Below are 15387 nucleotides of genomic sequence, written 5' to 3' on the forward strand. Positions count from 1 at the left end.
GCCGCGCGCACTTTGTGTGGTTCTAGGGGGATGTTTCAGTGTTAGATGTCGTATGTGATGGCTCGAGTTCTAACTACTGAGCAAGAAGAGGGTGGTCTATTATATTTTGATATTTTGCATATTGAATCTCATTAACGGTTATTGATATATGTACATGGTTTATTGTGTAACACCAATAAAGTGCCGCGGCCATTTTCTCGCCGCGATCTGCTTAATTGTTTCTTTTGTTTAACCACTAGCCTACAGGGTACTTATACCCCCTTCCTGCCCAGGCCAATTTTCAGCTTTCAGCCATGTCACACTTTGAATGACAATTGTGCTGTCATGCAACACTGTTTTTGAGACAGATAGAGCTTTATTTTGGTGGTATTTAATCACCTCTGGGTTTTTATTTTTTGGTAAAAAAAAAACAAAAACAACTGAAAATTTTGAAAAAAAAAAAGTTTTTTCTTAATTTTTGTTATAAAATGTTGTAAATAAGTGATTTTTCTCCTTCACTGATGTGCGCTAATGAGGCTATAGTGATGGGCACTGATAGGCTGCACTGATGGGCACTGATAGGTGGCACTGATGGGCACTGATGAGGAGGCACTAGTAGGTGGCACTGATGGGCACTGAAAGGCAGCACTCATATATGGCACTGATAGGTGGTACTGATAGGCAGCACTGACTGGCACTGTTAGGTGGCACTGATTGGCACTGTTAGGTGGCACTGACACACACCGATATGCAGCACTGACTGGCACTGATAGGAGGTACTGACTGGCACTGATAGGCAGCACTAATAGGTGACACTGACTGGCATTGATAGGTGGCACTGAAAGGCAGGTCAGATGGGCACTGATATTTGGCATTGATGTGCACTGGTAGGCACTGCTATGTGGCATTGATGTTTCACTGATGGGCACTGGTAGGTGGCATTGATGAGCACTGACAGCTGGCATTGATGGACACTGACAGGTGGCACTGCTGGGGCTACATCAGTGCCCTGATGATCAGTGTAAATGTCCCCTCTGAGGAATGCCGATTACCAGCTCTTCTCTCAAGCTGTTAGCTTGTGAGGAGAGAAATGCCAATAACCCGCATTGTCTTGTTTACATGTGATCACAGCTGATCACATGACCAAGCCAACGTCTTCGGCTCATTCCATTGATCGGTGATCCTCTGTGTCCGAGGGACACAGCACACCACCGATCACCCCGCTGTGCACCCCCGGAGCAGCGCACGCACTGTTAGAGTGGGAGGACGTCATATGACGTCCTCCCAGAACGAGAGAACCACCTTGCGCCCGTCAATTCCTTATATGGCAGTCGGGAGGCGGTTAATTGGTCGTATTTGGGGAATGTTCTGATTGTGGAGGGGTGCTGTTTGCAATCCCGACCAATCAGCTTCCAGGTTTTATTGTTAAAGCTTAATTGAACAAGGCAAAGTTGGAAGCTGATTGGCTATTATGCACAGCTGCATCAGATTTTGCACTCTCCAGTATTATTAAACCAACCCCAATATGTATCTGCACCTTCTATGTGCAATCTTCTTGTTTCATAATATCTGCCATCTGTAATCTCGAGCATTCTGCGGTGTAGATCCAATTAAAAATTCAAACAGCTTTCCAGATCATGCAGAAATGGTTTATAAACTGTTGTCAGAAATAAAGCACAAATGTCTGAGTACACTGATCCTTATGTATACAATCCAACTGGCAGGGAGCCCATGATGTGAGACCGTTGCTGGCCCACAGTACAGCTGTCCTACAGCTGATCCTAATCTAGCAGAAATCAAAGTATTGCAAATTTATACCAGCATCAAGTGTCATTTAACAGTTCATTGATATATAGCTCAGCTAGCTACAATTGGCCGTTTCCAGTTTTTATCAGATGAATTCAGTTTTATACAATCAATACCAGAAGTGTTGGTCCAGACACAACTATTGTGTCTCATACCCTGTACACACTATAAGAAAATTGTACAAAAATTTTCGTACGAGGACCAGGGACTGAAAACTCATGGGGCCCCTGTGTCCTTGCCCAAACTCAAAAAAGCCTATGAAAAAGGTACCAGGGGCATCTCATGGGGCCCCCTAAAAATAAATAAATAAATAAAAAAAATTAATAAAAATAATATAAAAAAAATATAAAATTATGATACCATTATCATTCTTCTTCTTTATTTTTCTCATTGATACACTTATTTTCAATATATTTTTTTTTCTCTTGTCTGTTTTGATTGACTGTTCCTTGATTGGGTGGCCAGTTGCGTGTGTGGGAAGGGAGGTGTGTTCATTTCTTTACACCATTCATTGGCCTACTTAAGTTGAACTAGCAGGTCTACATTTTAGCTCTGAGGAAGGGGGTTCGTCTCCCGAAACGCGTTAGCCTATCCCTTACAAGGTCTTTGATTCCATTGGACTGTCCTTACGGATCACCTGTTCTGTTTTTATCCCTTTTGGTTTGTGAGTATTTATCTATAATTTTTCAATAAATACGTGGTGTACCACGTTAATGTACGATGGGAGTGCGCCCTTGTTGGTTTTTGTTCACCATACTCTGAGGCTAGGTTCACACTTGTGCGGTACGGTATATCTCATGTGATTCGCACAGGAACAGCACCACATCCCTGTGCAAATCACATGCAAATTGTGTGCGGTGCCATTGGAGCCACACACTTTGGTATGCAGGATCCTTTTTTTGGTTCACAGTAGAATCGGATCGCATGAGTATTCACACCTATGCGATCTGATTCTGCACATCGTACCACATTTTGCGGACCGATTTTGGGGTGCTGTTAACATAACATACACACCCGCGTCAGTTCGTATGAATGGGGTGCGGAATTCGCACAGAAAACGCTGTGAATTCCGCACCGCATCAGTGTGAACCAGGGCTTAATGTAGGTGGCTTTTTAAATGATAGGATTAGATTAGCTTTGCCATATTACCCCAGGTTCATACCTAAGCTTTTCCGCAGCTTTTTGCAGAAACGCAGTACAGTCCATTTAACATAATTTCCTATGGGACCCATTGACATCTCTGTGATTTCACCTGGTGCATTTTTTGGAAAGGGTCAGGTCATTTTTTAAAAAGCAAAAAATTGCGTTTTTGGTTCTTTAGACCTCAATGGAAATGCTGTAGAAAAGCATGTAGTGCCTTTTTGCTGTGTTTTGCGTTTTAATCTGCCAAGCAACAAGACAAAAAATGCAAAATACAGCAAAAACACGTGTGGAAAATAGCAAAAACGCACCACAGAAATAGATAGAATGAAAACTTCATAGGTGTGAACTTAGCCTAAGGCTCTGTTCACACCTATGTAGTTTGCTTTTTGAGCGTTTTGCATTGCTTTTTGCAGTTCATTTTACGGTTTTCTACACACGTTTTTGTGATGTGTTTTTGATGTGTTTTTACCGCATTTTGCGTTTTGTTCAGCTTTTTTTTTAACTGCAATTTTTTTTGTTGCTGAGCAGAATATAAATATAAAACCGTGACAAAAACGCACTACCATGCATTTCAGCAGATTCTCCATTGAAATCTACTGTAGCCAAAACACAGAAGCTCAAAAATGCATAGATGTGAACATGTTCCATAGGAAACCATGTTAAATGGACTGTAGCGCGTTTCTGCAAAAAGCACAAAAAAATGCACTGGTGTGAATGGAGCCTAAGGCTGGCCATACATTATACAATTTTCTTTAGAAAATTGCTTTAGATTTACCAAAAACCATATAATATGAGGTCAAACCTGAACACTTTCAACTGTATCCAATTAGGCGGGACCTTTCACTACATAGTGAAAGGTAAATCTAAAGGAAATTGGTCGGAAATTGAACAGAAAATTGTATAGTGTATGGCCAGCCTAAGTCTAGGTTCACACCTATGCAGGTTGTGTTTGAGCTATTTCGGCATTGCATTTTGTTTTGTGTTTTTGCACCTGCTTTTTTGCCGCGTTTTAAGGTTTTTTTTTTTATTTTTTTAAATTTTTCTTGTTGCTAGGCAGATTTAAACGCAAAACGCATCAAAAAATCAGCAAAAACGCAATACATGCTTTTCTGCAATGTTTCCTTTGAAGTCTATAGAACCAAAAACACTGCTTTTTGCATTCAAAAAAGTCCCTGACCCTTTCCAAAAATGCAGCAACTCAAAAATGCATAGATGTGAACATGTTACATAGGACACTATGTTAAATGGACTGTAGTGCGTTTCTGCAAAAAGCCCTAAAAACGCACTGGTGTGAACGGAGCCAAATGCAGACCATAGACGAGCTGTTTATTGGCCGAATTTTCGGCCGATAAAAGAAAAATTGGTCTGCCCCGTTGCTGATGCTGCCACCAATGTCCACGAGAAAAAAATGGCCATTTTTCGTGGATTTTCCAGCATGACCGCTAAAAATAAATGTGAAGATCTGCGAAAAACAGCCGACGGGCTGGCCCCACTAACGGCGTGAATATCGGCCGATTTTTTTTGTGCGGACGAAAATTCGGCCGATAAATGACCCGTCTATGGCCTGCATAAGGCTGGCCATACACTATACAATTTTCTTGAGATTTTTGGTTTAGATTTACCAAAAACCATATAATAGGAGGTCAAACCTAAGGCTGGCCATACACTATACAATTTTCTTGAAATTTTTGGTTTAGATTTACCAAAAACCATATAATATGAGGTCAAACCTAACAACACTTTCAATTGTATTCAATTAGGCAGGCTCTTGCACTACATAGTTGAAGGTAAATCTAAAGGAAATTGGGCAGAAATTGTACAGAAAATTGTATAGTGTATGGCCAGCCTAAGTCTAGGTTCACTGGATACAAATGGAGAAACAGAAAAAGGGCGCACCGACCTAGTGCATTATCGTTTAAAATAATTTATTAAAGAAACAAAAATAGGTATCATACTCACAATGGACATAATAACACAGGCATGTCAAACTAAACAAGGTGTATGATCCAAACAACATCTGAGTCCATACGATGGAACCCTGGATGACCAACTGGCTAACGCGTTTCGAGGACACAACCTCTTCCTCCGTTTGGCCCTGAGGAAGAGGTTGTGTCCTCGAAACGCGTTAGCCAGTTGGTCATCCAGGGTTCCATTGTATGGACTCAGATGTTGTTTGGATCATACACCTTGTTCAGTTTGACATGCCTGTGTTATTATGTCCATTGTGAGTATGATACCTATTTTTGTTTCTTTAATAAATTATTTTAACCGATAATGCACTAGGTCGGTGCGCCCTTTTTCTGTTTCTCCATTTGTATCCAGTGTATTCGGACCACCCCGGTCTGTTGAGGGCAGCAAGCAGTGCATATTCCAGAAAATTCCAGAACATTCCTATTGGGTCTACTGAGTCCTTTCCTAGCGCAGGAGTAAAGTGTTTGTTAAGTCTAGGTTCACACCTATGCAGGTTGTGTTTGAGCCATTTCTGCATTGAGTTTTGCACCTGCATTTTTGCCGTGCTTTTGCTGCGTTTTGGGGTTTTTTTTTTTTTAAGTTTTGTTGTTGCTAGGCAGATTTCAAACGCAAAATGCATCAAAAATGCATTTAAAACGCAAAATGCATCAAAAACGCAATACATGCTTTTCTGCAATGTTTCCTTTGAAGCCTATAAAACCAAAATCGCAGTTTTTTGCATTCAAAAAGTCCCTGACCGTTTCAAAAAAATGCACCGGATGAAAATGTGTAGAAAATGCACGCAAAACACTGCAGAAAACGCATAGGTGTGAACCTAGGGTCAAAGGCATTTTCCAAGTGTGACAAAACCTCATGAAAAATAGTTCCCTTTTAACTCTATTTATCTCCTCACATCTCCGAAATGGATATTTTTAAACTACATTTTTAAAAAGTCCTGCTTGCTGAATCATTGGTGCGCTTTTTAAAAAAATGCGCCAAAAACACATTTTCCATTATAATCAATGGAAAAGCATAAAAAACGCACCAAAAGTTTTTTTTTTTTCTTTCCAAAAATACTTTATTAAATATAAGAAGAAACAAAATAGCAGATAGAGCATATACAGCTATAGATCACAGTCATGACATAAACATGACATGTTGCCTCCCGTTTCGCAGACGGGACATATTATAAACAGTAATACAAGTCAAAATGGGGAAGAACATTACGTCAGACATATAATGTAGACCAGTGGATATGCAGAGGAAAGAGGCTCTATGTATGTATATGTTGTCACTGCTTGAATGTCAGCAATTCTAAGTGATAAGGTGATATGGAGGTTAGGGAAGGGAAAGCCTTGGATGCTGTGAAAGTCATGGTTTACGTATTTATCGCTTGAGTGAGTGATATAGTTGCAGTTCATATCTGTGTGGAAGTAAATGCTCTATTTGGATGGTGAAGAATGAATGATAGGGTGGTAGAACAGGTGTGAAAAGAAAAGGAGGTCTGAAAGAAGAACAGCAAGAAAAGGATATGTAGAATGAGGTGGTGGGGGGAATATGGGGGAAGGAGAAGAAAGAAAGAAAAAAAAAAAATCTGGGGGGGAGTAAGGGGTTAAGTGACAATAGAATGTATAGGTAATAAAAAGTTTCACTTGGGTCACCTCAGTAAGTATTAGCCAAGCCAGAAAGGTAGCAATAAGGCTTAGAACAGTGGTTCTCAACCTTCCTAATGCCGTGACCCTTTAATACAGTTCCTCATGCTGTGGTGACCCCCAACCATAAAATTATTTACCCAGTAATTATAATTCATGAGTGTCGTTTTACCTTCAATACTGCTGCTTTCAACACAGTAGCTGCTTTTAACAGAGTAGCTGCTTTCAACACAGCAGCTGCTTTCTACACAGTAGCTGCTCTTTACACATCGGAAATATGTGTTTTCTGATGGTCTTAGGGGACCCCTGTGAAAGGGTTGTTCGACCCCCAAAGGGGTCGTGATCCACAGGTTGAGAACCACTGGCTTAGAATATAGTACGTGCAGGATCAGTCAATGGGGTAACCCGTAGATCAACAATCCCATAAGGCATGTCATGATATAGACCCACAGCCCATCCTTACACATAGTAAAAGTGTCTCCGGTGAACCAAAAGTTTATTTTTAAGTACAAGCCAATTTTACCTAGATAATCAAGGATGAATAAAAAACGCATCTAAAACGCTTATTAGTTAGATTTTAATAGAACACATAAAAAATTGGCTAAAAATGCAATATGCATTTTACAAAAATGCATGTCGCAATTTACAATGCAGCAGTGTGAATGGGCCCTCAGGCACAGAGATCCTGGCTGAAGGAAAAATGTTCTAAAGGCATTCTTTACATGAACTTCCTGCAAACCAAACCACCCCCAACCCTAACTGCTACTGTTTGTTTGCTTACTTACCTCTCCTGCGGCCATGTTCCTCTGCAGTGACAAATAAATGTCCTGTGCTTATAGATTGGAACCCCAGAGTCCCAACACAGAAAATGGATGATCTATATTGCAGTGATCTATATTACATTTTTTAAAACAACTTAGTATTTATAAGCAGTACATACGGATTGTTCAGTTTGACCTTTATCCCCTTTTCCTCCCTGTATGCAAACAAAAATAAAAAGAAAGCATTGTTTATTTTATATACAATTTGATGACAGCAACAACAATTCCCATAAATATTATTCTTCCTGTATGTTTTACTTGTACTTGCAGGAAAGCAGCGAGACCAAGCAATTGATACACTCATTGTCAATATGTTGATGGAGGTGAATGCCAGCTAGGATTATATTTTAAAAAATAGGATATGAAACTCATAGATTGGGGGGTTGATTCTCCCTAAAATTCCCTTCCTTTTAGTGATCACTGGAAATTTGTAATTTTGCAATTTAACTGACTTTATACCATAAGGGCCAGTTTACACTTCATGCATTTCAGTTGCTTTTTTTCTGCATCCAAAACGCACAGAAAGTAGGTTATATGGTTGTCAATGTCATAGTTCACATCAGTGCTTGTAGTTCTAGTGCGTTCCAGTTGCAGAAAAAAAAGTAGAACAGGCTGTATTTTTTCTGCACAGAACTGTACTGGAATGTGGTAAACCGCATCAAAAACACACTGGAACGTACCAAAATGCACTGGAACGCACACATCTCTATTTAAATTGAAGAAAAAATTAACTGGAATTCATAAAAAATGCACCGGAACGCATCAAAAACACCAAAACGTGCATGCAGAAACGCATTTGGAACCAGGGGCGGACTGACAACTCATGGGGCCCCCGGGCAATAAGGGATCATGGGGCCCCTGTTTCCTTGCCCAAACTCAAAAAAGCCTATGAAAAAGGTACCAGGGGCATTTCATGGGGCCCCTTACTGACCCCGGGTCCTCGGGCAATGCCCAAGTTTCCAAATGGTCAGTTCGCCCGTTTTGAACACATCTGGACTGCGTTTCTATAGTGTGAACCGGCCCATATGGTTATCAATTTCATAGTTCACATCAGTGCTTGCAGTTCCAGTGGGTTCAGGTTGCAGAAATAAAAAGTAGAACATGCTGCATTTTCTCTGCACAGAACTGTACTGGAATGTGGTAAAACGCATCAAAACTCATCTGCTCAGTGAGTTATAGACAACTTCTTACAAGCATATATACCAACAATTACGTCACAATACATACATTCCTCTCTCACTTTCTATATTTTCAACAGGCTTTCTAAACTCTGCAGAATAACCTTGGACAGCAGCTGCAGATAAGGGTCCCAGCTACGAGCTGGTACATAATAGTCACAGGAAATAAGGGAGGGGGAGTGAGCTGAAAACTTTGCTTTACAACTAGAGGCTGCTAGAAATGTTACAGTTTAAAGGGGAACTCTACAATATCTGGGTGCTACCACAATGCCTCATGGGACTTATGAGAAACGCATGCTTGTTATACTCACTGTGGAACCTAAGGGGTTAATCCTCTGCATTGTTTAAAAAGGATGTTTGATCCTGTCTTCTCTGATCCTCCCCTTCTTCTACTGTCCCCAATCCATCTGCTGATAGCACAGAGCTCTAGGAGTCACTCTTCATATGTTCGGTTTGGTGTGTACTGCTAGAGAGTTTTTTTTTTCCTTTGGGACAGTGTATGTGATCAGCACAGGGCCAATCAGCACTGCCCAGGCAGAGGGTAAGGGGTCATGCAGCCTCATAGCACAGTCAGAGGAGAATGAAAACTCGTCCTACAAGATTAACCAGTGCTTGGCTGGACACTGATAAATATCACAAAACTGCTATACACTACTGATGAGAAAAAGTATTTAGCAGTTTATATCTACTAAAATAATTGCACTTCCATGTTCTGTGTACTGTGGGAGACCAGATATAGTGAATGCAGGGTCCAGGGTTTAGTAACACTTTAATGAAGATGCGGGCCCCCATATTCCAATATACAGTACATGCTGTATATTTATATACAGTATAATATTCTGGACAGTCTTCGTTTCCTCCTAGAGATCTTGCTATGCTAAGGCACAAGCCTTTTTTTAGGTTCAGCACAGGTTTATCTTATTAAATATATTTAAGTAACAAGTTATCACTGCATTTTCAGTGCCCCCCCCCCCCCTCTGAGATCCAACCTAAAATGATAACAGCCTTTGATCAACTCTGCAAAGAGGGACATAATAAAAATGGGAAGTTACCCTTCGTCCACGAGGTCCTGGTTGTCCTGGATCACCGGGTCTTCCTATACCTGAGGTTACCTGAGGTTATAAAAGTAAGAAAGTATTTGAAATACGAAACCGGCAGATGTTGTACTTGTTAAAGAATAAATTATTAATGATATAATAAAAACACAAAAACATGTTTTTATGGAAAATAAAAATCTAGCACCATAAAGAAAGCTTTGCAAAATCAAATGTAATTGAACTTAATTGGATGATGTTTTTTTTAAAATATTAAAACCCACAAGAATTACGGTAGATTATACTGTTCATGGAGTGACTTAAAGAGCAGCTGTCATTACAGGAGTCAGAGCCAGGGGTGTATTTACCACAAGGCAAACAAGGCATTTGCCTAGGGTGGCATTTTTTAGGGGGGCAGCACTGCCCCCAAGAAGAAGGGAGATATGCAGCATGGGGACCAGGTGGGATCCGAAAAAGGCTGTATGGTGTATGCAGAGCCCAACTGGTGGTCCTTGGGGATGGCCAGATCTGTGAAGGTGAGTGTCTTTCTCTTTGTCGCCGGGGGGGGGGGGGCTTAAGGGAAGGCTCTGTTTGGTGGGGGGATGGAGGGGGTTGGTCGGTGTCAGGCTCTCTCCGTCAAGGAGGGGGGGGCGTCCAATTTGTGTGTTGCCTAGGGCAGCACAACAAAACCCAAATACACCACTGGTCAGAGCTTGCTGCCTCCCTGTGCCCCTTACATTCCTATTGACCCATCTTTATTATGGGCAACCTCACTGACCAATAGGAAGCTTCGGCAGTATCAGGAAGTACTGAAGCTTTTCTTGATTGAAAGGTCAGGGATTTAGCTTTAACACAAGGATTTAGGAGCTGCTGTAGTCATGTGACTTTACTTACGGCAGTTTTTTTTTTAATGGCAGGATTTGTTTTAGGCTAGGTTCACACCTATGCAATTTGTATTTGATCCATTTCTGCAGTGCGTTTTTCCACGTGTTTTTAATGCGTTTTGCGTTTTTTCAACTTGTTGCTGGGCAGAATGAAACACAAAATGCATCAAAAACGCATCAAAAATGCACTTCATACTTTTCTGCAGCATCTCCATTAGAACCAAAAAAACGCAACAGTCTGCATTTAAAAAAGTCCCTTAGCCTGGGTTCACACTGATGCGGTGTGGAATTCGCATCGGTTTCTGCGTGAATTCCGCACCGCATCAGAATTGCACCCCGTTCATGCGAACCGATGCAGGTGTGTATGTTAAGTTAACAACACCCCAAAATCGGTCCGCAAAATGCAGTGCAATGTGCAGAATCGGATTGCATGGGTGCGAATACCCATGCGATCCGATTCTAGTGCAGAGCAAAAAAAGGGTCCTGCACCTTTTTGGTGCAAATGTGGTGCGCTTTTAGCCATACAAAATGTATGGCTTTAATCGCACCGCACAGAATTTGCATGTGATTTGCACATGAATGCGGTGTAGTTCCTGTGAGAATCATATGCGATATGCCGCACCGCATAAGCGTGAACCCAGGCTGACCCTTTCCAAAAAACGCACCGGGTGAAAATGTGGAGATGTGAACCTGTTCCATAGGAAATCATATTAAATGGACTGCTGTGCGTTTCTGCAAAACAGAAAATGCATAGGTGTGAACCTAGACTTAAAGGATCCTGTACTGAAAGAAACATGGAGGTAGCCATTGCTGATCCTTATCTGAAAATGCTGGTTTCCTCCCTATTCTGCTAACCCATTGACTTCAGTACTTTCTAAGTTACTTACCTGAAACAAGTATGCAGCCAGTGAAGTCAGAACTACTGTGTTACAGACTTGCTACTGGTCAGTAACTCAAAACAAGTTATCAGATCAATGTGATAGCTAGGTTACTAATATTCTTAGATGGAAGTCAACAAAAGTAGTTTCTGTATTTGTCTTAGCACAGTTTCTCCTTATGAATAATCATTGATTATAGATTTTTACATTGAATATGGTAGTTCTTTGTTGAAATGTCGTTTGCAGTTAGGTTTTAAAATTGTATTCAGCATAGATCTTCTAATTAATAACAGAATCAGTAATTAAAATTCAGTGTTGGAAAGTATTTTTATTGGTCAGATCTGTACTTTAACAGAATAAAATGAATTAATAAAATCAACATCATTCTGCAGTATTTGCTTTTACTGAAAATGTGACCTAAGGTCCTAATGGATATGGAACAGCAACAGAATTGGAACTTTCAGCCTGGGTTCACACTGATGTGGTGCGGTGCGGAATTCTGTGCGATTTCCACACCGCATTACGATCGTACCCTGTTCATGCGAACCGCTGCGTATGTGTATGTTAAGTTAACAACACCCCAAAATCGGTTTGCAATACGCAGTGCAATGTGCAGAATCGCACATCGTGTGCATACCTATGCGATTTGATTCTGGTGCGGACAAAAAAAGGGTCCTGCACTATTTTGGTGCTAATATGGTGTGATCTGAGCCATACAAAATGTATGGCTCAAACTGCACCGCACAGAAATCACATGTGATTTGCACAGGAATGCGGTGCGGTCCCTGTGCAAATCACATGCGATGTGCTGCACCACATCAGTGTGAACCCAAGCTTAATGTAGAAGCAAAAGTGGAGCACACACTAAAAGATATAAGTCCTGTGCTACCAGTGTAAGACTCAGGGGCGGACTGACCATTTAGAAACTCAGGCACTGCCTGAGGGCCCGGGGTCAGTAGGGGGCCCCATGAGATGCCCCTGGTACCTTTTTCATAGGCTTTTTTGAGTTTGGGCAAGGACACAGGAGCCCCATGATCCCCTATTGCCCGGGGGGGGCCCCATGAGATGCCCCGGTACCTTTTTCATAGGCTTTTTTGAGTTTGGGCAAGGACACAGGGGCCCCATGATCCCCTATTGCCCCATGAGTTGTCAGTCCGCCCCTGGTAAGGCTTGTACACCTCCCTGGCAGTTCAATTATATAGAAGTTTAAGCAATCTTTAATACTGAGAAGGCCATTATTCCTCAGACTCCTGACTTGCTAACAGCAACCAACCAGCTACAATTTGTAACTTTCTAGCCTGTTCTAGAATACACAATGAAAAGGTGAATTGTTGTCTTTAGATCCCAAGACATTTATTTTTTCTTAACATATTTATAACTGACAAGGTATACTTACTGTTCTTCCCGGGGCTCCCTTTGGTCCACGATTCCCAGATACTCCAGGATCTCCTTGTGCTCCCTGTAAATCATTGAAATCAAGGATAGCAATTATTAATTTAAAATCAAGGATAGCAATTATTAATTTAAAATCAAGGATAGCAATTATTAATTTAAAATCAAGGATAGCAAATATTAATTTAAAATCAAGGATAGCAAATATTAATTTAAAATCAAGGATAGCAATTAATAATTTAAAATCAAGGATAGCAAATATTAATTTAAAATCAAGGATAGCAAATATTAATTTAAAATCAAGGATAGCAAATATTAATTTAAAATCAAGGATAGCAATTATTAATTTAAAATCAAGGATAGCAATTATTAATTTAAAATCAATTACAGGATAGCAATTAGTTATTTAAAGAATATATAAACCTAACATTTCCTATTCCTGATATGTGCCTCCTGTACCATGTACTTGTATGAAAAAGTATCCTGTTCTCTTTGCATTGCTTTCTTTGTGTGAAATACCTGGTGTTCCTGTCAGTCTCTCAGCTCCTATTAAAAACTGACCACTCTAGGCAGCAGAGCACAGAGTGGTCAGTTCTCTAGCTATGCTGGAAACACAGTCTGCTCTCCTCCATTGATAAAACTTGTCCTGACACGCCTTTCACTGGGAAAATCAGTGTACTGCTGTTTCTCCTCCCCCTGCTCGTTTACAGCTGAGAACAGAGTTATGTACTTAACTTTTTTCCCCTTTTTTTTAAAAAGTATTTGTAATATTTTTTTAAAATATCTATACATGAATGTTTTGCCTTTCATTTCTATTTTAAACTGAATGGGTTGTTTAACAAGGTGAGGGTTTACAATGAATTTAAAGCAACATTAAAGCTTCCTTTTTTTAAATTAAAATAACAAACATATTATATCTCCTAGATCACGGGTAGGCAACCTGAGAGCCGCAGGACTACAAGTTCCATCATGCCTCTGGAAGTCACAGCTGTAACTGTCAGTTTTATAATCTTTGCAATGCCTCATGGGAAATGTAGTTCCACAACAGCTAGAGAGCCACAGGTTGCCTACCCCTGTCCTAGATTGTAAGCTCTAACGAGCAGGGCCCTCTGTTTCCTCTTATACCAAATTGTATTGTATCTGTAATGTCTACCTTCAGTTTGTAAAGCGCTGTGCAAACTGTTGGCGCTATATAAATCCTGTATAATAATAATATACTTACCTGCTCTTCTTCCCCTGCCGGCACTTCAGGCTCCTCCTGTTTGGTGAGTGCCCCCATGGAAAGTCACTTTCCATAGGGGCACCCATGCGCGCTCGCTCCCAAGCGGCCCTTTCTGCATTAATTTACACAGAGTTGGAGGCTCGGCCCCACCCCCCTGCTCGCTCAGCGCAGCATTTGATTGATAGCAGCGGGAGCCAACAGCTCCCGCTGCTATCAATCTGTCTAGTAATAGGGAGACAGCAGCAAGAGCCGCTGCTCTTGTGCTCAATGCTGGATCGGATCGGGCTCAGGTAAGAACAAGGGGGGACTGAGGGGATTCTGCAGCACAGAAGGTTTTTTGATCTGAATGCATAGAATGCATTCATAAACATGACTGAACAGGTTCACAGCTACGCATTTTCACCTGCATTTTTGGAAAGGGTCATGGACTTTTTTGAACGCAAAATGTTGCGTTTTTGGTAGACTTCAATCGGAACACTGCAGAAAAGCATGCATTTTGTTTTTGCCGCGTTTTTTATGCATTTTCCATTTTAGATCTGCCTAGCAACAAGAACAATAAAAAAAATTAACCCCACCCCTGCAAAACGCATCACAAACGCGGTACAAACGCAAGTACAAAAATACAAAGAGCAGAAACGCCTCAAACGCAGCCTGCATAGGTGTGAACCTAGACTAAAATTTTAGGAAAAACACTGCCAAGCACAACAAATACCATTTACTTCAATTATCCAAAAAAAATGAAAAGCAATATAAAGTACTGCTGGTATAACTGATCAAAATTTGGTTTTAACTTTCCATAATCCTTCATGCAGAAGAATTCGGACTCAGTTCATGCACAGTGTTGTATGGAGGACTATACAGGTGGGATGTCAGCTGTGTGATGATGTTAAGCAGACACATCACTGCAACTGGGAATATTGGTGTGTATAATTAATGACTATGCAACCTGCACTTCATTTCAGGTAAAACAGCTCACGTGTCTATTTCACCTGTGTATTTGTTATATTTGGCTGGAGTTTAGTTTAATGCAGGCCATACATGGTTCGAATTCTGAATGACTTTTTCGTCCGAAAATCAAAAACTTTGTTCATTTGGTAATCCAATGGTGCCATCAATGATTTCAAAAATCGGGCGACCAAGTCATAAATTTCACCCCATATAACAGGCGAAACTTCTATTCCTTCCAGGTCACGACTCATGCACATATTCTTTTTGGAAAAATTACCTACGATTTGACCATCATTGTGTCGAAAATCCGTAGTTTTTCACGAACATGCCCGATCACTGAAAAGGGGAGGAACCATGAAAATCGGCCGGTGCCATTGACCCACTAACAGAGCGAAAATCAGCCAATTTTTCTTAGGTCCAATTTTCAGATGAAAAATCGGTCAAATTTTGACCCATGTATGGCCAGCCTAACCTTATTGCTACATTTCCTACTCTCTGTA

General features: G+C 40.8%; 1 protein-coding gene across 1 annotated transcript in view; it reads right to left on the reverse strand.

Annotated features, from left to right (window-relative positions):
* Nucleotides 1-15387, reverse strand: part of COL6A6 (collagen type VI alpha 6 chain) — a 201331-nt gene that overhangs the window by 50570 nt on the left and 135374 nt on the right. Inside the window, exons 28-30 of the mRNA XM_089652052.1 lie at nucleotides 12722-12784; nucleotides 9582-9641; nucleotides 7471-7506 (exon numbers count right to left, since the gene is read on the reverse strand). Coding sequence (XP_089508178.1) covers nucleotides 7471-7506; nucleotides 9582-9641; nucleotides 12722-12784 — 159 coding nt within the window. The remainder of the gene's footprint in view (nucleotides 1-7470; nucleotides 7507-9581; nucleotides 9642-12721; nucleotides 12785-15387) is intronic.

This window comes from Staurois parvus, unplaced genomic scaffold (genome assembly GCF_062004578.1).
Source record: "Staurois parvus isolate SC_StPar_1 unplaced genomic scaffold, SC_StPar_1.0 ptg000670l, whole genome shotgun sequence".
Taxonomy (NCBI): domain Eukaryota; kingdom Metazoa; phylum Chordata; class Amphibia; order Anura; family Ranidae; genus Staurois; species Staurois parvus.